The sequence below is a fragment of the Schistocerca serialis genome, chromosome 1 (assembly GCF_023864345.2).
Source record: "Schistocerca serialis cubense isolate TAMUIC-IGC-003099 chromosome 1, iqSchSeri2.2, whole genome shotgun sequence".
NCBI lineage: Eukaryota > Metazoa > Arthropoda > Insecta > Orthoptera > Acrididae > Schistocerca > Schistocerca serialis.
Genome location: NC_064638.1, coordinates 626072461 through 626097804, shown reverse-complemented (window position 1 = coordinate 626097804; position 25344 = coordinate 626072461). Strand labels below are relative to the sequence as shown.

Sequence of the window (25344 nt, the reverse complement as noted above, 5' to 3'; positions counted from 1 at the left end):
CTACAGTCGCAGGTTCGAATCCTGCCTCGTTTGCAACTATGATTTATTAAATGGATGTGTGTGATGTCCTTAGGTTAGTTAGGTTTAAGTAGTTCTAAGTCAAGGGTCTGATGACCTCAGATGTTAAGTCCCATAGTGCTCAGAGCCATTTGAACAGATATCTACAGGAAAGTTTTCCTAATAACTGAATCTACATTTGATGTTAATAAATTTCTCTTCTTCTCCTTCCCATTGCCATTTTATTCATACATTTTATATCTTCTCTGCTTTGGCCATGATAAGTTACTTTACTGCCCAAATAGCAAAATTCATCTACTACATTTAATTCCCTCACCATCACCCTATTTAGTTCAACTATATCTCTATTATAACTATATTCTGTTATCCTGGATTTGATTTTGTTGATGTTCATCTTATATCTTCTTTTCAAGATGATGTCCATTCCATTCAACTGCTCAGGTGTTCTTTGCTGTCTCGGAAAGAATTACAATGTCATCGACAAACTTTCTTCTTACTGAACTTTAATTTCATCTCCAAATTTTTCTTTGGTTTCCTTTACTGTTTGCTCAATGGACAGATTGAATAATATCTGGGATAGGCTAAAACCCTGTCTCATTCCCTTATCACTCGCTGCTTTCCTTTCATGCTCCTTGACTCTTTATAACTGCCCTATGGTTTCTGTATAAGTTGTAAATAGCCTTTCACTCCCTGTATTTTACTCCTGATACCTTCAGAATTTCAAAACATGTCATCCAATCAACAAAAAGTTTTCTCTAATTCTACAAACGCTATAAATGTATGTTTGCCTTTCTTTACCCTATCTTCTGTGGTGCATGATAGAGTCAGTACTGCCTTGTGTGTTTCTACATTTCTCTGAAATCCAAACTGATTTCGCCGAGATTAACTTCTACCAGTTTCTCTGTTCTTCTGTAAATAATTCGTGTTAGTGTTTTGCAACTATGATTTATTAAATGGATAGTGCAATAATACTCACTCCTGTTAGCACATGTTTCTTTGGAATTGGAGTTGTTACAATATATTTTCAGTTAAATGTGGCTTACAGAATAATCTCTTACGAAATAACTGCACAAATCATTGTAGTCATAGTAAAGTAGGGAACAGATGAAGGCCATGCCGTGTCCTACATGCCGTTTTCTCTGTGCTATTGCATCAACAAAACTCTGAAAATGGAGTATTAAACTGCAAATGGAATGGAGGCTGGAAGACAACTAGTTACTTTGTAGCACTTAGATTGCTTCAGATAGGAATTGACAGCTTTGTCACATTCATTTGGTGCAGATTGTTCATCAGTTTTTTGTGACATCTCAACTGTGAACGATGGTGTACAAAATCATGTACTAATGCATAAGCTATGCTGTCTTAGAATCCCAGTTACTTTTATCACAGGTATATATCACCTGCTTCACATTTGATGAGTGTAAACGTGGTTATGCAATGAGATGAATGTCCCATACAATATATAGCAAGACCTCCATCTAAGGACAGTCTTCAGCTCAGTATTTTACACCATATGTACTGCCTGTATTGAAAGCTCTTTGCTGGCAACTGTTGAACTAGTACATATGCAGACAAAATATTCCTCTACTCAGTGACTGTGCCTTTCCAGGATATATGCAAATGCAGTGGCCGGATCCTATTAAAATATTTTCTAATGTGTTGAAGTAACTATAAACTATTTGCTTTTAGCAACTTCTGGAGTTCTGAGTTCCATACAGAATACTCACCCGCTCCCTGTCCAGAAGATATGCCAGTGGTTACAGTAGAGCAGTGGCATCATGAAAACTTCTCAGTTCATCAGGCACCTGGGACGGAATAAGATCCTATTTCTATTTGAAACAATAAGTGCATTGTCATCTCTCAACACCTCCAGCATCTTATGAACATTATGCAAAAGATGGTTGGTTTACAAGGATATGGTACTTTCATGAGACAGGTGCTTTGGGAAATCCTATGTGTTAACCAGTCGACCAAGGCAGACAACAAAATGGATAAGTGGATTGCCCTGTAGAATGTGTGACACAAATTGAGTACTTCATCTCAATTTTAGTGCATCTGACCACATCCCTAAACTGAAAGTTAGGGATATAAATCATGGAAAGAAAAGTTGGAAGAAACATAGTGGAACTGAGATCCAATGCTATACTCTGCAGTATGTTGCAGAACAGTGTGGTGTACAGTGCACATGTGATAGTTGGCATCTAATGTCATTTCATTAGGATACACTTCCATCATGGTAACTTCCTCAATCACCTCTGCAGGATAAGTCATCAGGAACTCTTCAACAGATTCACATGACTCAACTTCAGAAGGTGATTTAAAAAAACATATTCCTTTTGTGTGAGCTATTGAAACCAGCAAGTTACTTTATGCTAGATACTAAGCAAGCTGAAACAACTACTACTCCCAAGTGTCGCCACTATCTTCCCATCAGAACGTGCAGCAATTTAGAGGATGGTCATGGACTTTTAAAGAGATTATAAATTATAAACATAGTCGAGAGTCTATTACCATGGAGAGCTTTTATGCTACCTTATGGACTATCTGGCAGTTGATAGTGCCATGTGGAACTACAATGATGGGTTGTTATGACCAGCTTTCAGCAATTATATGCTCTGAGTATTCTTTTGTTTTCCTAATTAACAGATGTACCACCTGTGTAATAAGGTGTTGGCTACGTGGTATATACAGAAAACACCAATAAAAGAAGTAAATACTTGAAATGTTTGATTAGTATAAGATCACTGTATGTCAATCGCACAGGTTTAGGTTGCAAACAGGAAATTAATGTTTTAATAGGTATTTATCAAGGTACCGCTCAGCATGCACTGTGTTCCAAATGAGATACAGACTCACAACTTTTTTGGATGTCATGTCGCACCACACTGTGACATTTGTGTGATGTTGGCTTTGTTCAACAACTACCTTTGGATTCTCTGATGCCCGATATTGACAACTGTGCTGGAGACCAAACCTCCCAACATGAAACACAACTTCAACTGACCATAGGAGATTGCCAAAAATATTTGACAAATCTACATGCCTAGCAAGAATCATCTCCCAGTATTCCAACTTATGATCACAGTCTTTGCAAGCTATCTTTCATTACGATTTCTGTGGACTTTGAATGAGTATTTCCTGAACCATCGGCACATCCTCCTCCATCCTGGATGCTGAGGGTCGACTGCTTCTCTTAAGATTTGGTACAGAAGCTGTGTCCAGTAGGTCTGACTGGAAATTTCTTATGGTCTTTGGACCAACCAAGGCACGAGATCATTTCGCACTTTGCTACCATCTCTTACTTGTACCAAGGATCACCATACTTTGTATCTGTATGCCAGCTGAGCCTGCTCATGCAAAGTTAGAGATTGCACCATGGTCTGCCTCAGATATCTGCAATGACATAAATGAGATTCATGATCCAATCACATTAACAAAACCATCACATATGTTTGATGTCAGTGTGCAATAGTCATTCACGAATGGCCGGTGCCAGCACTAGCATGATGGCATGCAAAAAGCATCTGGGGACACGGAAAGCAGTGCAGTTGTTGTTGTAATGTGGAAATGGAGTCATTTATCCGACACCCAAAAGAGCCTCATCATTGGCTTTTTGGCCAAGGGGGAATGAATTTGTGAAATGGCTAAGTTTGTAAACTGTTTGTGTGTCACCGTAGTTGAAATACACTGTGCATGGCAAAATGATGCGATCCAAAACTGGCACTGAGGCAGCTGTGGTGTGCATGGGCCATAGAAGAAAGGGGTCAAGGACAGTTGTGGAGATGTGTACAGGCAGATAGACATGACTTTTGATAGTCCAGATGAACCAAGGGGCTACCAAAAGTGTCTCCTCAATGGTCGTTCAGCGAACATTGCTGTGTATGGGTGTCCACAGCAGATGCCTGCTTCACTGATTCATGCACTCAAGTCGACTGCTGTTTGTCAGCAACAAAGACTGGAATTTACATGATAGTGCTGCAACTGAACATGCACTGAATGATGACTGATTGCCTTTCCATGTGAATCATGTTTTATGCACCAAGCAAACATTCTGCAACAATCATTGGAAGAGTTTTCTGGCATTCGCTGTGTGATCTCATCAATCTGGAAGGCACAGTGAATCAGCATCGAAATGCATCTGTCCTTGGGTATCGTGTCCACCCGTACATGCAGTTTGTCTTTTCTCAGCGCAATGGCATCTATCATCAGGACAAAGCAGCATGTCGCACAGTTTGCAGTGTGCATGTGTGGTTTGAAGAGTACCAGGATAAGTTTTCTGTGTTCCCATGGCCACCAAACTCACCGGATTTAAAGCAAACCGAGAAACTGTGGGAACCCATTTCAATCAGGCTGTTCACACCATGGATCCTCAACTGCTCAACTGAGAAATTAGTGCAACTGGCCACTGCACTGAAGTTGGCATAGCTCCACATCCCTGTCAGTAACTTCCAGAAATTATTGACTCTTTTCATGCACTTCTTGTAGCAGTCCACACTGCAAAAAGTGGTTATTCAGGCTTCTGACTGGTATTCATGTTAATGTTACTAGACAGTGTATAACATAATAAATTCTACCATTGTAAAGAACAGAATCTTTTTTGTTTACTACCCTGACATACGTGAGGATAGTAACTTAAGCAAGGTTGAAGCCAATTGTTTTCCCCATCAAAGTCCAGTTTCATCTGAATTAGGACATCATCTCTAATGGCTTCAAAGTTCTCTGGACACTAAAATATAATCTTTCTTTTTTGGATAATCTGTCCCTTTCAAATATGTTATTACATTTCCACATTACTCAGTGAATGAAAATCTATTTAAACTGGGTCATAATGTGATAATGGTTCTTAATGCTTGTTGCGTGAATGTTTTCTTTTTAAATGCCCTAAAGGTAAACATTATGTATCAGAGAATCCAACATTGATTGTGTTAAAATATGAATGCTATGAATAGAATATCCTTGATAAATCTTCTGTTTAAGAAATGTGATTATTATACATCCACACAACATTAATAATTACTATATTACTTTTCAGCTATTACAGTTTACTAGTTACTGTGGAATCTGACGTAGAAAAGGATGCTGAGGAGGCTTACAATATGCTGAAATCATTATTGGGAGAAGGTGCTGTATCTCGTCATCTATTCAGTGCATTTTATCAGGTTTTATATAAATTTGATGGATTTCCATATTGTACCTGTTACTGATACTACTTCGTTTTGTTCCAGATATTGTAGTATCCTATGACAAGTGCCCACTGGATGAAACATATAGAAAAATAGAACAAGCAGTGGCCCGTGGAGACATGGCAACAGTGCGAGAAGCATTCCGTTATGTAGCATCATTATGTCAAAAGTACAAGTTAGTATCAGCCCTAAGTGTTCACTAATTGGAAGTACATCAAGTTGACAGTGAGACTCAGGAAGCCTTTTATTAGTATTTTCCTTGAAAATATCTTGTGTAGTTTATTGTTATTTCCTCCCTTTCTGGTGCATTTGAAGTGACCTGCATTTTCACATAAGAATAAAATGGTGTGTTATGCCTGACATTTAGCTATTTCACTTGCTTTCTAGTGATGTCCCAGTAATGCTTCTCTTAGGTATATTTTAACATTCCCTTTTTTGAGTGTATTTGAAACATGTTCTGGGTGAACACAAGTTTCATTGGTGGCAGAGATCATTCTGTTTTACAAAATTTTCTACTTAGCTGTTTTCACTGCGGCATATGGCACTTTACACCACTGTTAGGTACCCTTCATCCTATGAACTCCCAGCCTGATATCATCCTATGTCCTGTTCTCAAGATATATTACACATCCTGTTGTTGCCAGTTCAGGCCAAAGAAACTGGTACACTTGCCTAAGATCATGTAGGTCTCACAAGTGGGGGAAAGCAATACAGTAGAAGAAGAATGGGTAGCTTTGAGGGATAAAATAGTGAAGGCAGCAGAGGATCAAGCAGGTAAAAAGATGAGGGCTGGTAGAACTCCTTGGGTAACAGAATTTAATTGATGAAAGCGAAAATATAAAAATGCAGTAAATGAAGCAGGCAGAAAGCAATAAAAACATCTCAAAAATGAGATCGACAGGAAGTGCAAAATGGTTAAGCAGGGATGGCTAGAGGACAGATGTAAGGATGTAGAGGCATGTAAGAGAGATACTGCCTACAGGTAAATTAAAGAGTCCTTTGGAGAAAAGAGAACCACTTGGATGAATATCAAGACCTCAGACGGAAACCCAGTTCTAAGCAAAGAAGGGAAAGCAGAAAGGTGGAAGGAGTATATAGAGGGTCTATACAAGGGCGATGTACTTGAGAACAATATTATGGAAATGGAAGAGGATGTAGATGAAGATGAAATGGGAGAAACGATATTGTGTGAAGAGTATGACAGAGCACTGAAAGACCTAAGTTGAACCACGGCCCCAGGAGTAGACAACATTCCATTAGAACTACTGATAGCCTGACAAAACTCTACCATCCGGCGAGCAAGATGTATGCGACAAGTGAAATACCCACAGACTTTAAGAAGAATATAATAATTTCAATCCCAAAGAAAGCAGGTGTTCAGGTGTTGACAGATGTGAAAATTACCAAACTATCAGTTTAATAAGTCATGGCTTCAAAATACTAACACAGATTCTTTACAGGCAAATGGAAAACTGGTATAAGCTGACCTCGGGGAGATCAGTTTGGATTCCGTAGAAATGTTGGAACATGTGAGGCAATACCAACCCTACGACTTATCTTAGAAGATAGATTAAGGAAAGGCAAACCCATGTTTCTAGCATTTGTAGACTTAGAGATGCTTTTGACGATGTTGACTGGAATACTCTCTCTCAAATTCTTAAGGTGGCAGGGGTAAAATACAGGGAGCGAAATGCTATTTACAGTTTGTACAGAAACCAGAGTTTGAGGGCATGAAAGGGAAGCAGTGGTTGGGAAGGGAGTGGGACAGGGTTGTAGCCTACCCCAGATGTTATTCAATCTGTATATTGAGCAAGCAGTAAAGGAAACAAAAGGAAAATTCAGAGTAGGAATTAAAATCTACAGAGAAGAAATAAAAACTTTGAGGTTCGCCGCGATATTGTAATTCTGTCAAGAGACGGCAAAGGACTTGGAAGAGCAATTGAACTGAATGGACAGTGTCTTGAAAGGAGGATATAAGATGAACATCAACAAAAGCAAAATGAGGATAATGGAATGTAGCTGAATTAAATCAGGCGATGCTGAGGGAATTAGTCTAGGAAATGAGACACTTAAAGTAGTAAATGAGTTTTGCTATTTAGGGATCAAAATAGCTGATGATGGTCGAGGTAGAGAGGATATAAAATGTAGACTGGCAATGGCAAGGAAAGCGTTTCTGAAGAAGAGAATTTTGCTAACATTGAGTATAAATTTAAGTGGCACGAAGTCTTTTCTGAAAGTATTTGTATGGAGTGTAGCCATGTATGGAAATGAAATGTGGACGATAAATAGTTTAGACAAGAAGAGAATAGAAGCTTTTGAAATGGGGTGCTACAGAAGAATGCTGAAGATTAGATAGGTAGATAACATAACTAAGGAAGAGGTATTGAATAGAATCTGGGAGAAGAGAAATTTATGGCACAACTTGACTAGAAGAAGGGATTGGTTGGTAGGACTTGTTCTGAGACACCAAGGGATCACCAATTTAGTACTGGAGGGCAGCACGGAGGGTAAAAATCATAGAGGGAGAACAAGAGATGAATACACTAAGCAGATTCAGAAGGATGTAGGTTGCAGTAGGTACTGGGAGATGAAGAAGCTTGCACAGGATAGAGTTGCATGGAGAGCTGCATCAAACCAGTCTCTGGACTGAAGACCACAACAACAACCCACGAGCACGCAGAAGTGGTGCAACACGATGTGGCATGGACTCGACTAATGGCTGAAGTAGTGCTGGAGAGAATTTATACAACGAATCCTGCAGGGCTGTCCATAAATCCGTAAGAGTATGAGGAGGGGGGGGGGGGGGAGGGGGGTCGAGGTCTCTTTAGCACGTTGCGTGGCATCCCAGATATGCTCAACAACGTTCATGTCTGGGGAGTTTGGTGGTGAGCAGAAGTGTTTAAACTCAGAAGAGTGTTCCTGGAGCCACTCTGTAACAATTCTGGATGTGAGGGGTGTTGCATTGCCCTGTTGGAATTGCCCAAATCTGCCAGAATGCACAATGGACATGAATTGATTCAGGTGATCAGACAGGATGCTTACGTATGTGTCACCTATCAGAGTTGTATCTAGACATATCAGGGGTCCCACATCACTCCAACTGCACATACTGCATACTATTACAGAGTCTCTACCAGCTTGAACAGTCCCCTGCTGACATGCAGGGTCCATGGATTCATGAGGTTGTCTCCATACCCGTACACATCCATGTGCTCAATACAATTCGAAATGAGTCTCATCCAACCAGGCAACATGTTTCCACTCATCAACAGTCCAATGTTGGTGTTGACAGGCCCAGATGAGGTGTAAAGCTTTGTGTCATGCAGTCCTCAAGGGTACACAAGTGGGCCTTTGGCTCCAAAAGCCCATATTGATGATGTTTTGTGGAATGGTTCACAAACTGACACTTGTTGATCACCGAGCATTGAAATCTGTAGCAACTTGGGGAAGGGTTGCAATTCTGTCACAATGAATGATTCTCCTCAGAAGTTGTCAGTCCCGTTCTTGCAGGATCTTCTTCCGGCTGCACTGATGTCCGAGATTTGATGTTTTGCCAGATTCCTGATATTCGCAGTTCACTCATGAAATGGTCGTACAGGAAAATCCCCACTTCATCGCTACCTCGGAGTTGCTGTGTCCCATTGATTCTGCACTGACTATAACAGCACGTTCGCATTCACTTTAATCTTGATAACCTGCCATTATAGTAGCAGTAATCAATCTAACAACTGCACCAGGCACTTGTTGTCTTATATAGGTACGGCTGACTGCAGTGACGTATTCTGTCTGTTTGCATATCTCTGTGTTTGAATAGACATGCCTATACCAGTTTCTTTGGTGCTTCAGTGTATTATACAAAAAAGGTTCAAATGGCTCTGAGCACTATGGGACTTAACATCTGAGGTCATCAGTCCCCTAGAACTTAGAACTACTTAAACCTAACTAACCTAAGGACAGCACACACATCCACGCCCGAGGCAGGATTCGAACCTGCGACCATAGCGGTCGTGCGGTACCAGACTGAAGCGCCTAGAACCGCTCGGCCACACCAGCCGGCTCAGTGTATTATACCCTCAGTTTTGCTAATGTACAGTAATTTGACTCCTTGATTCACATTTCTTGTACAGTTGTGTTAGACATACTGCACAGTAAATTGACATTCCAGACCATGGTAATATGGTAGGTCAGATGTATTCAGTCAATTTGCGTACTGTTCACTAAATGGCAAAAGTTACTTTTCATGGTAGAGCACATATTGGAATACATAGAGCAGATACGTAAGTACATAGTTAAAAACTAAACATTATGTATACACAATATCTGTGAATCTAGACATTACTTTATCAGCTTGACTCTTATTTAATATTTTGATTTGTATTTAATAAATTTTATTTTTATGAAATTTTGGTACCCTTGGAACTTTAGTAATTGTGTTATTTGTTAAAGTGAAACATGATTGGTGGAACGCTTGGCAGCTGGTACTAAATTTGCTGTTTTTCATTTTCTGTCATAGTTATGGTCCCCCTGAAATTTATTAATACCTAGTTCTGACCACAGTGTTCATACTGAAACTATTACCTGTAGATGTGAAAGGAAAATTTCTCATAAACAATAAAGGGAAAGATAACAAGAACTCATAATGAGTAAGAAAATAGAAATACGGGTAAGCTACTATGAACAGCATAGTTAACGCATTATTGTAGCCAAGATACCAGTAGACATGAGGAACATGCCTACCACAATTGTACTGGTGTGTATGTCAACTAGCTCTGCAGATGATGAATAGATTGAAGAGATGTGTGATGAGATAAAAGAAGTTGTTCAGATAATTAAATGAGATGAAAATTTAATTGTGACTGGAATTCAATAGTACAAAAAGGAAGAAAAGGAAAACTAATAGGTGAATATGGACTGGGGGAAAGAAATGAAAAAGGAAGCCGCCTGGTACAGTTCTGCACAGAGCATAATTTAATTATTGCTAACACTTGGTTTAATAATCTTAAAACAACGTTGTATACTTGGAAGAGATTGGTGACATGGAAAGGCTTCAGATTGGTTATGTAATGGTTAAACCGAAGTTTAGGAACCAAATTTTAAATTGTAGAACATTTCCAGTGCTAGACATGGACTCTGACCACAATTTATTGATTGTGGGCAGTAATTTTAAAACTGAAGAAATTTCGAAAAGTTAGATGGGACCTCGATAAGTTGAAAGAACCACAGATTGTTGAGAGTTTCAGAGAGAGCTTTAGGCAACAGTTGACTAGAACAGGTGAAAGGAATACAGTAAAAGACTAATGGGTAGCAATTAGAGATGAAATGGTGAAGGCAGCATAGGTTCAAGTAGGTAAAACACAGGGATACTAAATTTAATTGATGAAAGGAGAAAATTTCAAAATGCAGCAAATGAAACAAGCAAAAGGAAATATAAACATCTAAAAATTGAGTTTGGCAAGACGTGGAAAATGGGTAAGCAGGAATGGCTCGACGACAAATGTAAAGACTTAGAAGCATATTTCATTAGACAAAAGATAGATACCACATACAGGAAATTAAAGAGGCCTTTGGGGAAAAGAGAAACAGCTGTATGAGTATCAAGAGCTCAGATGGAAAACCAGTCTAAGCAAAGAAGGGAAAGCTGAAAGGTGAAAGGAGTACGTAGAGGGTCTATACGAGGCAGATGAACTTGAAGGCAATATTATAGAAATGGAAGTGGACATAGATGAAGATGAGAGAGAAGATATAATATTGAAAGAATGATTTGACAGAGCTCAGAAAGATCTAAGTCGAAACAAGGTGCCGGGAGTATGTGATACACCGCCAGAATTACTGATAGCCTTGGGAGAGCCAGCCATGGCAGAAATCTTTCATCTGGTGTGCACGATGTATGAGCCAGGCGAAATAATCTCATACTTCAAGAAGAATGTAGTACTCATTCCAAAGAAAGCAGTTGCTGACAGATGTGAAAATTAATGAACTATTAGTTTAATAAGTCATGGTTGCAAAATACTAACACAGATTCTTTAAAGAAGAATGGAAGAGCTGGTAGAAGCAGACTGTGGGGAAGATCAGTTGGAGAAATGTAGGAACACTGGCACAATACTGACGCTGCAGCCTATCTTAGAAGATAAGTTAAGAAAAGGGAAACTACATTTATAGCATTTGTAGACTTAGAGAAAGTTTTTGACAGTGTTGACTGGAATACTCTCTTTGAAATTCTGGAGGTATTGGGGGTAAAATACAGGGAGTGAAAGGCTATTTACAACTTGTACAGAAACCAGATGGCGATTACAAGAGTTGAGGGATATGAGAGGGAGGCAGTGGTTGAGAAGGGAGTGAGACAGGGTTAAAGCCTATCCCCAATGTTGTTCAATCTGTACATTAAACAGGCAGTAAAGGAAGTAAAAGAAAAATTTGGAATAGAAATTAAATTCAGATGCAAGAAATAAAAACTTCTAGGTGTGCCAATGACATTGTAATTCTGTCAGAGACAGCAAAGGACTTGGAGGAGCAGTTGAATGGAATGGACTGTCTTGAAAGGAGGATATAAGATGAACATCAACAAAAGCAAAACAGAGATAATGGTATGTAGTCAAATGAAATCAAGTCATGCTAAGGGAAACAGATTAGGAAATGTAGACCCTTAAAGTAGTGGATAGTTTTGTTACTTGGGCAGCAAAATAATTGATGATGACTGAAGTAGAGAGGATTTAAAATGTAGACTGGCAATCCCAAAAAAATAAATAAATTAATTAATAAATAAATAAAAATAAAGCATTTCTGAAGAAGAGAAATATATCAAATATAGATTTAAGTGTTAGAAAATCTTTTCTGAAGGTCTTTCAAAATGTGGTATTACAGAAGAATGTTGAAGATTAGGTGGGTTGACCATATGAGTTCATTCATAATACAAAAATTTCTAAGTGGAATACAAACAGCAAACTGAGACCACCCCCTCCCCCCACTCTCTCTCTCTCTCTCTCTCTCTCTCTCTCTCTCTCTCTCTCTCTCTCTCTCTCTCCCTCCCCCTCCCTCTCCCTCTCCCTCTCCCCCCCTCCCCCTTCCTATCCCCCTCCCCTTCCCCCTCCCTCTCACCCTCCCCTCCCTGTCCCCTCCCCCTACCATTCACCCTCCCCCTCCCCTCCCCACCCCTCCCCTCTCCCCTGCCCCTCCCCTCCCCTTCTGCCTTCTCCCCCATGTGGTGTGTGTGTGTGTGTGTGGGGGGGGGGGTGATGACCTGGTTCTGTAGAGTACTTTAATAGCTGTTATCATTAAAACAGATGATGTGTTATTTTTCAAACGCACTTGCTATATAATCTGCTTTACACTTTAAAAATGCTGATAATTGGCATCTTACATAATTTTTAAAAGAGTCACTATTTTCTAAATTTCTCCTCCTTTCCCACTACTCAGTTGCATTTCATTATTACTGCATCCACATTTTTTAAATATAAGAATAATGGAAATTCGTGGATGGAGGAATGTGTAAAATAGGGGGAAGACCCGCTTATAGTGGAGTGATGTGTGGCACATACACACATACAACAGAAAACTTTATTCACACTAGCTTTCGATCTCTTGCTCTTTTTCTACAAAAGTAAATACTTTTCATGCACACAAAAACACACAGACATCCAAAAGCATACTCCCGCACCCACAGCGAGACTGATTACTGACTGTTCATTGTTAAGATCAGTTGCCTGAGCTAATGGTTTGGGAAGGAGTGAGGAACAATGCATGAGACAGGGTGGGGGTAGCAGGATAGTACAAGGCAGGTGTTTTGACAAAAGATTCAGTGGCTGCACAACAAGACAAAAGGACTTCAGGAAGTAGAGCGTATAAGAGATATAGAGAGAGGAGATGGGGGAATAGGCGAGGAGGGGGGAGATGAGGAGGAGACAGGAAGGAAAGAGAGAAGGTGAGAGGGGTGGGTAAGTGCTAGAGAGAGGGGCTGACTGAGGAATTTGGGGGGGGGGTGAGAGAGAGAGAGAGAGAGAGAGAGAGAGAGAGAGAGAGAGAGAGAGAGAGAACCTCCACATGTGTGGTGGGAGGGGGGGGGGGATGATGGTAGGAGAAGGCAATGGTAATGAATAGTAGGAGAAGGTAATATATGATGTGGATGAGAAAGGAGTAGTGTGGACAGAAGATAGGATAGAAAGTGTAAAATGAATCAGTAGGAAACAAGAAGATAGGATAGAAAGTGTAAAATGAATCAGTAGGAAACAAGTTAGTGGAGATTAAGGCCAAAGAGAATGTGAGAGTGCATGATATGCTGGAGAGACAATTCACACATCTGTACATCAGAGAAACTTGTGTAGGAAGGGAGTATACAATGGCCTGCATAGTGAAGCAGTTGTTGAAGTCACTTTTCATGGTGCCCAACATGATCAGCAACTGGATGTTGAAATTTACAATTTGTCACAGTTAGGCAGTGGCCTGTTAAGCGAATAGACAGTTACTTATTTGTTGTGGCCACATGGAATGCCTCAAAGGAATTGCAACACAGCTGATATATAACATTAACAATGTAGGAAAAGACAGAGTGCTACTTGCCGTAAAGAAGACATGTCAAGTTGCAGACAGGCACAGTTAAAAGACACGTACACAATGCTTTTGGCCACAACCTTCATGTATAAAAGATACACACACACACACACACACACACACACACACACACACAAAGCAAGCACACCTCACACACACATGACCTCCAACTCAAGCATCTCGGGCCAGAATACAGCTATCACATGGGATACAAGCAGTAATCTAAATGGGATGGGGAACAGGAAGGGATAGTTGTGTATGGGTGGGTAGAGAGGCAAACACTGTATGGCGGGGTATGCATGGTCTATGCTGTCAACAGGCATAGGGTCAGTAGGTTGTGGATCAGGGAAGTGGAGAAAAAAGCAGCAAAAAAGGAAAAGGATCAGAGAAGGACAGATATATGCATTGGCAGAGGACTGCAAATAAACAAGGTGGGAGATGAGAATGGGGCGGAGATGATAGGACACAGGTAGTGGAAACTGTTGGGTAGAGGGTGTGGAGACAGTATCTTACTGTAGGTTGAGGCTGGGATAATTATGGGAGCAGAGAATGTGTTGTAAGGATAACTCCCATCTGTGCAGTTCAGAAAAGCTGATGGTGGAGGGAAGGACCCAGATGGCTCGGGTAGTGAAGCAGCCATTGAAATCAAATGTCTGATGTTCAGCTGCATGTTGTGCCACAGGGTGGTGGCCATTCATCCTGACAGACAGCTGGTTGGTAGTTACACCAATATAAAAAGCAGTGCAGTGATTGCAGCAGAACTGGTGATTGACATGGCTGCTTTCATGAGTGGCCCAGCCACTGATGGGGTTGGATAAACCTGTGGCAGGACTGGAATGGGATATAGGGGGGGGGGGGGGGGGGATTGGGCATGTTTTGCACCTGGGTCTTCCACAGGGATATGATCCTTGCAGCAAGGGGTTGTGATTGGAAGTGACGAAGGGATGGGCTAGGATCTTGTGAGGGGTGGGAGTATCTCGGGTAGGATGTTCCTCATTTCAGGGCACGATGATAGATAGTTAAAGTCCTGGCGAAGGGTGTGGTTCAGTTGTTGCAGTCCAGGGTGGTACTGGTGGAGGGGGCACTCCTTTGTGGCTGGTTCTTGGAAGTGGTGGAGGATTGGGGGTGTTAAGGTAGATGGCATGGGAGATCTGTTTGTGGACTAGGTCTGGGGAATAGTGCCTGTCTATGAAGGCCATGGGGCCATGGTGAGACCTTCAGCATACTGAGCAAGGGAGTTTTTGTCAGTGAAGATACGCTGTCCCCAGGTGGCCAGACATTATGGGAGAGATATTTTGATGTGAAAGGCAGGTACTGCTTGTGGTTGATGGGTTTAATGTGAGCAGAGGTGCAGATGGAGCCATCAGAGAGTAGGAGATCAACATCAAGGAAGATGCCACGTGGTCCTCTTCAACCCAGTGTGCCATCTCCTCTCTGATGGTTCCATCTGCACCTCTATCCACATTAAACTCACCAACAACCAGCAATACCTGCATTTTGCCAACTGTCATCCCTTTCACCAGGAATGGAATAGGGATGGAGAAGAAATTCTATAGGTTCGATGGACACTAGAACACTTCCTTATGTGATGTGCTTAGGATATCTCACATTTCATGGTGTGATGAGAAGTAATCAAAGCACTGATGAAGAATGGGATTGAGCCTTTCAAGGTCAGGCTGATATTTGGTGAACAGTAGCTGGTTAACAAGTTTACTGGTGTCAGAGTAGGAGATGGATTTAAGGATGAGCTGGATAGAAAATTTTCAGTAAAGGCTGTGATCAAATTATTGGTGTATTTCAATATCTCCTGTTTTCCACTGCACATGCAATGTCCATGGTTGATGAGACTGTAAGGAAGAGACTTTTTGATATGAAACGAGTGACAGCTGCCATAGTGGGTGGTGCACTTGATATGGACAGATGTATTTATGGAGCCATCTGAAATGTGGGAATTGACATCTAGAAAGGTCTCCCTCTCTCTCTCCCTCCGAATGTGTCATAAAACATAGTTTCATGTTTGTCAGTGGCTAAGTGCCACACTGTGGATCCAAAGATTTGGGGTTTGATCCATGGTCATCCTAGGATTTTTATCTACAAGGGTCACTCCAAAAGAAATGCACACTATTTTTGGAAAAATACAGTTTCCGTGAAAGTTTTACAGCGTGTAGATACATCCTTCCCGCTTGTTTTCAAACTTAGTTCAACCTGTTGCCGTGAGTGGCACTGTCACAGCATATCTTCAAGATGGCTGCTACACTTGACGTTCATCAGAAGCAATGTGCTGTCATAGAATTCCTATGCTGTGAAAACGAGACAGTAGGAAACATCCACAAGAGATTGAAAAAGGTGTATCGAGATGCTGCTGTTAATCGCAGTACAGTTAGTTGGTGGGCAAGCAGGTTACGTGATGAAAGCGGGCACGGCAATATTGAGGATTGTCCTCACAGTGGCAGGCCTCGTACTGCACACATTCCAGACAATGTGCAGAGAGTTAACGAATTGGTGACTGCTGACAGACGCATCACAGTGAACGAATTGTCACACTACGTTGGGATAGGGGAAGGAAGTGTTTGCAGAATACTGAAAGTGTTGGCGTTAAAAAAGGTTTGTGCCAGGTGGATTCCCAGGATGTTGACAGTGGCTTACAAAGGAACAAGATAAATTGTATGCAGCGAACTTTTGGAACAGTATGAGAATGGTGGAGATGAATTTCTTGGAAGAATTGTGACAGGTGATGAAACGTGGCTCCATCATTTTTCACCAAAGACGAAGAGGCAATCAGTGGAGTGGCTTCATGAAAATTCACCCAAGAAAAAAAAAATTGAAAAGCACCATAAATTCTGATGTGTATGTGACAACATTGAAGAAACTTCAAGCTCGACTGAGTCATGTTCGACCGAATCGGCAAAAGCAGGATGTTTTGCTGTTGCATGGCAATGCATAGGCACATGTCTGTCAAAAAACCATGGAAGCGATCACAAAACTCGGATGGACAACACTGAAACGCCCACCTTACAGTCTTGACCTGGCTCCACCTGACTGTCATCTCTTTGGGAAACTGGAAGACTCTCTTCGTGGAACAAGGTTTGAGGGTTGGGGTTGGGTTCTTTGGGGAAGGAGACCAGACAGCGAGGTCATTGGTCTCATCGGATTAGGGAAGGAAGTCGGCCGTGCCCTTTCTAAGGAACCATCCTGGCATTTGCCTGGAGCGATTTAGGGAAATCACGGAAAACCTAAATCAGGATGGCCGGACGCGGGATTGAACCGTCGTCCTCCCGAATGCGAGTCCAGTGTCTAACCACTGCACCACCTCGCTCGGTGAATAAGGTTTGAAGATGATGACTCCCTTGTGCACGGTGCCAAACAGTGGCTCCAATAGGTTGGTCCAGAATTTTACCGTGCGGGTATACAGGCGCTGGTTCCAAGATGGTGTAAGGCAGTTGAGAGGGATGGAAATTATGTAGAGAAATGAAAATATTGTTCCTACAGGATGTATCTACACACTATAAAACTTTTAAACATGTAGAATGAAAGATGGATTAAAAAAAAAATATGGCGTGCACTTCTTTTGGAGTGGCCCTCGTATGACTTATAATTTCTTTCATTATTGCGAAAAATGCCTAATTACCCAGTCATTTAGACTGCACAGTAAAGTATACATTTTCATATGACTAGCTGGATAAGTAAGTTCAAAATCAGATGAAAGAAAGGAAATAGGATCATGCCTAATAAAGGACTGTGGTGTTAAAACCAACCTGTGGGTTGACAACAGCTTTATAGCATTACTGTAAATTTGATCCTCTGTTATAGGAATTAGTTGTCTGGCACCCAACATTTACAAAGTGTATAATTAATGTAATTATGTTTTTAAAAGCAAAGAGCTAAAGGAATCATTAGAGTTTTCTGTGAGGTGGTAAATTCGTCCACAGCTCCAGGTGTAAGTAAACATATTAGCACAGAGTAAGAATAAATATTTTAGTTACGTCTGGGTGAATAGCCACAATGAATTACGTGACTGAAAACATCCTTCCACACTGTGATTACCTTTCAGTGGAATGAAATATCTCTTTATATTTTGATCTATCGAGTGGCAACCATTGTGGCTGAATGTTTTCCTTTGTAGAGTAAATCCTTTTCTTCTCTTATTCTCTACTAATACTTCTGTCTGTATTACATCACTCCTGATAATGCTTTCTGGAGTATTTACAATATGTGGAAACAGATTCTTGTTAGGTATATGACAAATGCTTGCTTCAGAATATAGTAATTTTAAGTATTCAGAACAAATTCATTGTATTTCAATATAGGCCAGAAGAAGTGTGTCTTTACCTTGATGGAAGCAAAGCAGCAACTGCACTTCTCCATATGCTGTATGCTTGTATGAAGGAAGCTCATTTTGCTGCAAGAGTTGAAGCTATTTATGCAGAAGGTGAAAAGTCCAATGTGGAAGTGATGAAATTTATTAGGGAATCAGCAAAGAGGTAATTACTATTTCTCTCTCTCTCTTTCTCTCTCTCTCTCTCTCTCTCTCTCTCTCTCTCTCTCCCTCCCTCCCTCTCCCCCTCTCTCCCCTCCCCTCTCTCCCTCTCTCTTCCTCTCCCTCCCCCCCCCCTCTCTCTCTCTCTCTCTCTCTCTCTCTCTCTCTCTCTCTCTCTCTCTCGTGTGTGTGTGTGTGTGTGTGTGTGTGTGTGTGTGTGTGTGTGTGTTACTTCTGATAGTAAGTGCTGTGTGTGTGTGTGTGTGTGTGTGTGTGTGTGTGTGTGTTTTACTTCTGATAGTAAGTGCTGCATCATGTAAGTTGTATATGTCATTTTGCACTTGTAACATTGCAAAAGAGCATTTGTTGCATATCAGCTCATGTATAGTAATTATTCATGACTTACATTTGCTTCAAACTTGAAGTTATTTTTGTAGCATGATTAATTAAAAATAATGTGTGTTTGTGATACACAACACACTTATTTTACTATTATAGTCTCCTAAACTGTCATCATTCACAAATGATTTGGGAGAAAATTGCTATCTCCAGTATGCTGACCCATACTGATGGAATATATGGGTGTTGAGACAAAGCTTTTGTTGTAAGTAAGCTTTGTAGCGAAGGCTGCATCCCAGTTCTATTAATCTAGCTGAGATGTGCAGAGCTCTGACTGATGGGCTTTATTTCCAAGCTTTTCATGGGGCAGTAATGGAACTTTGAAAGCAGAAGAAAAATACTTCCATGGAGCTGTAACAACCATTGTTCTAAGAAAGTGTTGGGTTACTACTCCTACTCCTGATGAAATGTTTATAGGTAGGGTATTTGTGGATAGTTAAAGGGCAGAATCATGCACAGATGTATTTATTGTAGTAAAGAGGGAGCAGGGAAATGTGAAAAATTATTAGTTTTCTGTATTTAAGACTGTCTGTCAGTCATCACAGAAGCTTTGAAGTCCATAAATGCCTCTCTAATAATACTCTCGTGATAGAGATCATCACACAGTGTTCCAAGTACACTAGGGTTTGAATGTGAATCCCAAGGAGATTATCCAGCTACAGGTATGTCAGACAAAAATTACTTTGGATTTGGTATTGATAGTATCCCTTGAATATAAATAATGCAAGTTAATGTTAAAGAGATGCTGAGTGTGCATGAAGAAAAACATATCACTTAGGTAAGGAACATAAAAAAAAACATCAGTGGCACACTGGGAACAACATGTGCTTTCATTCTAATATTTAATTCAACAAGCTCCCATTTTATAATAAGACAGAATTTATCTGATCCAGGCTTGTGGGTGATATGACTAAAGCAACTGCAAACTCAAGACAGAATTTTAGTGTGTCATCCCCCAATCACCTTTTGGGATAGTGACCCGAGATGGAGTAGAGAGAGAACTCAGTCTTCGCCAAAGAGAAGAATATACAGGGACTAAATGTGACAAGCTGAATGATGTGCAGCAGAGTGGGGAAAACTGTAATGCATGTTTTTCTAACAGAGCTCCATGGAACAGGAGTGAGACATAGTGTGTAGGTGGGAAGAGTTCGGTCAAAGTCCTCCAACCATAAGATGATGAAGCTAACATAACATCTGCTTACACCAATGTGTTTTGATCGTCACAAGTGTGCAAAACGTATGAAGTAAAAGAACTTTCATACAATGTGTCGGTGCCGAGTAACATTTCGATAAATCTTGGACTGTGCATAGAAAGAACTTTTTCACTGCAGTACAGAAGATAACCGAAAGAAATACATAATGAGACAAACAGAAATGATACTTTCATTCAAAGAGAGTGATTGCACTGAAATCACAGTGATTCCTGTACATTACAAAAGGTGGGGCATGGTTCTTCATTGAGAGTGTGCACTCCACTTGTAATACAACAGTGCAGTGCCTCATATATTTTTCAGCTACTTAATTGCTTGAGTTTGTAACCACATTTTGTAAATATGTGTACATATTAATGAATTTTATCAGTAATAGGTGTTTGTGATAACATATGTTGATAGGGTAGGTAAGAATTATTCGTGTCAAATCATTGTAGTAAAAAAAAATGGCCATGTCAGTGAAGTTTTTATTGTATAAAGCACATAGAATATCTTTTGCATAACAATAATGTTGTTGTCATGAGTACACACGGTTGTAGAGCTAAGGCAAAGGAGGAGTTGTGCCGCATTTGTAGTGTGGAACAGATGTATGTGTTGGCACGCAAATGCCACAATGTTTTTCATTGAAAATACTGTTGTAATACAGTATTTTGTAGCTGCGTAATAGGCACACCACTATCTTAGAAACTTTTTGCATCAGTATAGTGTGTTTAGACATTGTAATTCTGTCAGAGACAGCAAAGGACTTGGAAGAGCAGTTGAACGGAATGGACAGTGTCTTGAAAGGAGGGTATAAGATGAACATCAACAAAAGCAAAACGAGGATAATGGAATGCAGTCGAATTAAGTCGGGTGATGCAGAGGGAATTAGATTAGGAAATGAGGAACTTAAAGTAGTAAAGGAGTTTGGCTATTTGGGGAGCAAAATAACTGATGATGGTCGAAGTAGGATATAAAATGTAGACTGGCAATTGCAAGGAAAGCATTTCTGAAGAAGAAAAATTTGTTAACATCGAGTATAGATTTAAGTGTCAGGAAGTCGTTTCTGAAAGTATTTGTATGGAGTGTAGCCATGTATGGGACGTGGACGATAAATGGTTTAGGCAAGAAGAGAATAGAAGCTTTCAAAATGTGGTGTTACAGAAGAATGCTGAAGATTAGATGGGTAGATCACATAACTAATGAGGAGGTATTGAATAGAATTGGGGAGAAGAGGAGCTTGTGGCACAACTTGACTAGAGGAAGGGATCGGTCGGTAGGACATGTTCTGAGACATCGAGGGATCACCAATTTATTATTGGAGGGCAGCGTGGAGGGTAAAAATCGTAGAGGGGGACCAAGAGATGAATACACTAAGCAGATTCAGAAGGATGTAGGTTGCAGTAGGTACTGGGAGATGAAGAAGCTTGCACAGGATAGAGTAGCATGGAGAGCTGCGTCAAACCAGTCTCAGGACTGAAGACCACGACAACAACAGTGTGTTTAGTCAAAGAAAAAAACTTGTGGAGTTGTCAGCTTTCAGTAACATTCTATCTTTTCCCCATAAATTCTGAGAAGGTGGTGGTAACTATAGCTGCTGATATAGTATTGCACTATTACTGCAGACAATCAGCTCAAATTAAAAGTGATTTAAAGTTAAAGTTATGTTTTGTGACAAGAGCATGCTGGCTTTCATGTATTCAAAATGGGGTTAGAATTTTAAGTTGTATTTTTTATATGATACTATATTCATACATCTATGTAACATTTCTACTGAAAAATAATTATTGCAATCAATGGAAGTTTTTACTGTATCTGTTCCAGAGTAGTCGTTTGTAGGGTAATAACTAAATACTAATAATCAGTTTCTATCACGATTAAGTGTGTTGTCAAACAGACAGCATTATCGTGATATACGTAACACAGTACAGTTTCTGTAACTTGTTGCTAGTACTTGATTATTATTAGCAGTCATTATGGTAACTACACTGGACTTGCCTTCGGGAGGACGACGGTTCAATCCCGCGTCCGGCCATCCTGATTTAGGTTTTTCGTGATTCCCTTAAATTTCTCCAGGCAAATGCCGGGATGGTTCCTTTCAAAGGGCATGGCCGACTTCCTTCCCCGTCCTTCCCTAATCTGATGAGACTGATGACCTCGCTGTCTGGTCTCCTTCCCCAAACCAACCCAACCCAACCCATTATGGTAACTAACAGCATTGCATTCCAACTTAGTGTCTTTAGTGTTTGTGTCACATGTGTCTTTACTTGTGAGGCAGGGTGTGTGCATTTTATCCATTTGGTGCTTGGTCTTAGTCACACGATGTTCTCCTGATTTCAGAGTCATTAGTTATTTACTAGATTTAAATTTTTGCTTATTTTGGAGCTGGCAGCCATTTTATTCATTCTAGCCACATTCTGGCATCTAAAATTATGGCTAATACAATGAAGCTGTAATTTGTTACTGTTTTTTACAATTTGGTCATTGGTGTATGCAGTATTGAACATTTGTGTGATAGCGATCAGGTTGTAACTATCTATATTCTGTCGGTAAACATTGCTCTTTGGATTTGATGCCTTGCTTCCACTAATAGACGAACATTAGATAAACGTGTCACAGTAAAACCTTACATACAGCTTAGACCTCCCCCCTCCCCCCCCATGAACCATGGACCTTGCCATTGGTGGGGAGGCTTGGGAGGCTTGCGTGCCTCAGCGATACAGATAGCCGTACTGTAGGTGCAACCACAATGGAGGGGTATCTTTTGAGAGGCCAGACAAACGTATGGTTCCTGAAGAGGGGCAGCAGCCTTTTCAGTAGTTGCAGGGGCAACAGTCTGGATGATAGACTAATCTGGCCTTGTAACACTAACCAAAATGCCCTTGCTGTGCTGGTACTGTGAACAGCTGAAAGTAAGGGGAAACTGCAGCCATAATTTTTCCCGAGGGCCTGCAGCTTTACTGTATGGTTAAATGATGATGGCGTCCTCCTGGGTAAAATATTCCAGAGGTAAAATTGTCCCCCATTCAGATCTCTTGGCAGGGACTACTCAGGAGGACGTTGTTATCAGAAAAAGAAAACTGGTGTTGTACAGATCAGAGCGTGGAATGTCAGAACCCTTAATCGGGCAGGTAGGTTAGAAAATTTAAAAAGGGAAATGGATAGGTTAAAGTTAGATGTAGTGGGAATTAGTGTATTAGTGAAGTTCAGTGGCAGGAGGAACAAGACTTCTGGTTAGATGAATACAGGCTTATAAATACAAAATCAAATAGTGGCAATGCAGGAGTAGGTTTAATAATGAATAGGAAAATAGGAATGTGCGTAAGCTACTACAAACAAGCATAGTGAACGCGTTATTGTAGCCAAGATAGATACGAAGCCCACACCTACCACAGTAGTACAAGTTTATATGCCAACTAGCTCTGCAGATGACGAAGAAATTGAAGAAATGTATGATGAGATAAAAGAAATTATTCAGATAGTGAAGGGAGACGAAAATTTAATAGTCATAGGTGACTGGAACTCGATAGTAGGAAAAGGCAGAGAAGGAAACGTAGTAGGTGAATATGGAATGGGAGTAAGGAAGGAAAGAGGAAGCCGCCTAGTAGAATTTTGCACAGAGCACAACTTAATCATAGCTAACACTTGGTTGAAGAATCATGAAAGAAGGTTTTATACATGGAAGAAGCCTGGAGATAGTGGAAGGTCTCAGATAGATTATATAATGGTAAGATAGAGATTGAGGAACCAGGTTTTAAATTGTAAGACATTTCCAGGGGCAGATGTGGTCTCTGACCACAATCTATTGGTTATGAACTGTAGATTTAAACTGCAGAAACTGCAAAAAGGTGGGAATTTGAGGAGATGGGACCTGGATAAACTGAAAGAACCAGAGGTTGGACCGAGTTTCAGGGAGAGCATTAGGGAACAATTGACAAGAATGGGGGAAAGAAATACAGTAGAAGAAGAATGGGTAGGTTTGCGAGATGAAACGGTGAAGGCAGCAGAGGATCAAGTAGGTAAAAAGACAAGGGCTAATAGAAATCCATGGGTAACAGAAGAGATATTGAATTTTATTGATGAAAGGAGAAAATATGAAAATGCCCTAAATGAAGCAGGCAAAAAAGAATACAAACTTCTCAAAAATGAGATCAACAGGAAGTGCAAAATGGCTAAGCAGGGATGGCTAGAGGACAAATGTAAGGTTGTAGAGGTGCATATCACTAGGGGTAACGTAGATACTGCCTACAGGAAAATTAAAGAAACCTTTGGAGAAAAGAGAACCATTTGCATGAATATCAAGAGCTCTGATAGGTGGAAGGAGTATATAGATGGTCTATACAAGGGCGATGTTCTTGAGGACAATATTATGGAAATGGAAGAGAATGTAGATGAAGATGAAATAAGAGATATGATATTGCATGAAGAGTTTGACTGAGCACTGAAACACCTAAGTCAAAACAAGGCCCTGGGAGTAGACAACATTCCATTAGAACTACTGATAGCCTTCGGAGAGCCAGGCCTAACAAAACTCTGCCATCTAGTGAGCAAGATGTATGAGACAGGCAAAATACCCTCAGACTTAAAGAAGAATATAATAATTCCATTCCCAAAGAAAGCAGGTGTTGACAGATGTGAAAATTACCAAACTATCAGTTTAATAAGCCATGGCTGCAAAATACTAGCACAAATTCTTTACAGATGAATAGAAAAACTGGTAGAAGCTGACCTCAGGGAAGATCAGTTTGGATTCTGTAGAAATGCTGGAACACGTGAGGCAATACCGACCCTATAACGTATCTTAAAAAATAGATTATGGAAAGGCAAACCTAAGTTTCTAGCATTTGTAGACTTAGAGAAAGCTTTTGACAATGTTGACTGGAATACTCTCATTCAAATTCTGAAGGGGGCCAGGGTAAAATACAGGGAACGAAAGCCTATTTACAGTTTGCACAGAAACCAGATGACAGCTGTAAGAGTTGAGGGGCATGAAGGGGAAGCGGTGGTTGGGAAGGGAGCGAGACAGGGTTGTAGCCTATCCCCGATGTTATTTGATCTATATATTGAGCAAGCAGTAAAGGAAACAAAAGAAAAATTCGGAGTAGCAATTAAAAGCCATGGAGAAGAAATAAAAACTTTGAGGTTCGCCGATGACATTATAATTCTGTCAGAGACAGCAAAGGACCTGGAAGAGCAACTGAACGGAATGGACAGTGTCTTGAAAGGGGGTCATAAGATGAACATCATCAAAAGCAAAATGAAAATAATGGAATGTAGTCAAATTAAATCGGGTGATGCTGCGGGAATTAGATTAGGAAATGAGACACTTAAAGTAGCAAATGAGTCTTGCTATTTGGGGAGCAAAATAACTGATGATGGTCGAAGTAGAGAGGATATAAAATGTAGACTGGCAATGACAAGGAAAGCGTTTCTGAAGAAGAGAAATTTGTTAACATTGAGTATAGAGTTAAGTGTCAGGAAGTCGTTTCTGAAAGTATTTGTGTGGAGTGTAGCCACGTATGGAAGTGAGATG

At 40.5% G+C, this 25344-nt stretch overlaps 1 protein-coding gene across 2 annotated transcripts in view; it reads left to right on the top strand.

The window, feature by feature from the left end:
• LOC126478473 (FAD synthase-like) overlaps positions 1–25344 on the top strand; it is a 140852-nt gene that overhangs the window by 77137 nt on the left and 38371 nt on the right. For both annotated transcript variants that reach the window (XM_050103705.1, XM_050103704.1), the window contains 3 exons: positions 5051–5139; positions 5244–5376; positions 18053–18226. In XM_050103705.1, the coding sequence (XP_049959662.1) occupies positions 5051–5139; positions 5244–5376; positions 18053–18226 (396 nt within the window). The remainder of the gene's footprint in view (positions 1–5050; positions 5140–5243; positions 5377–18052; positions 18227–25344) is intronic.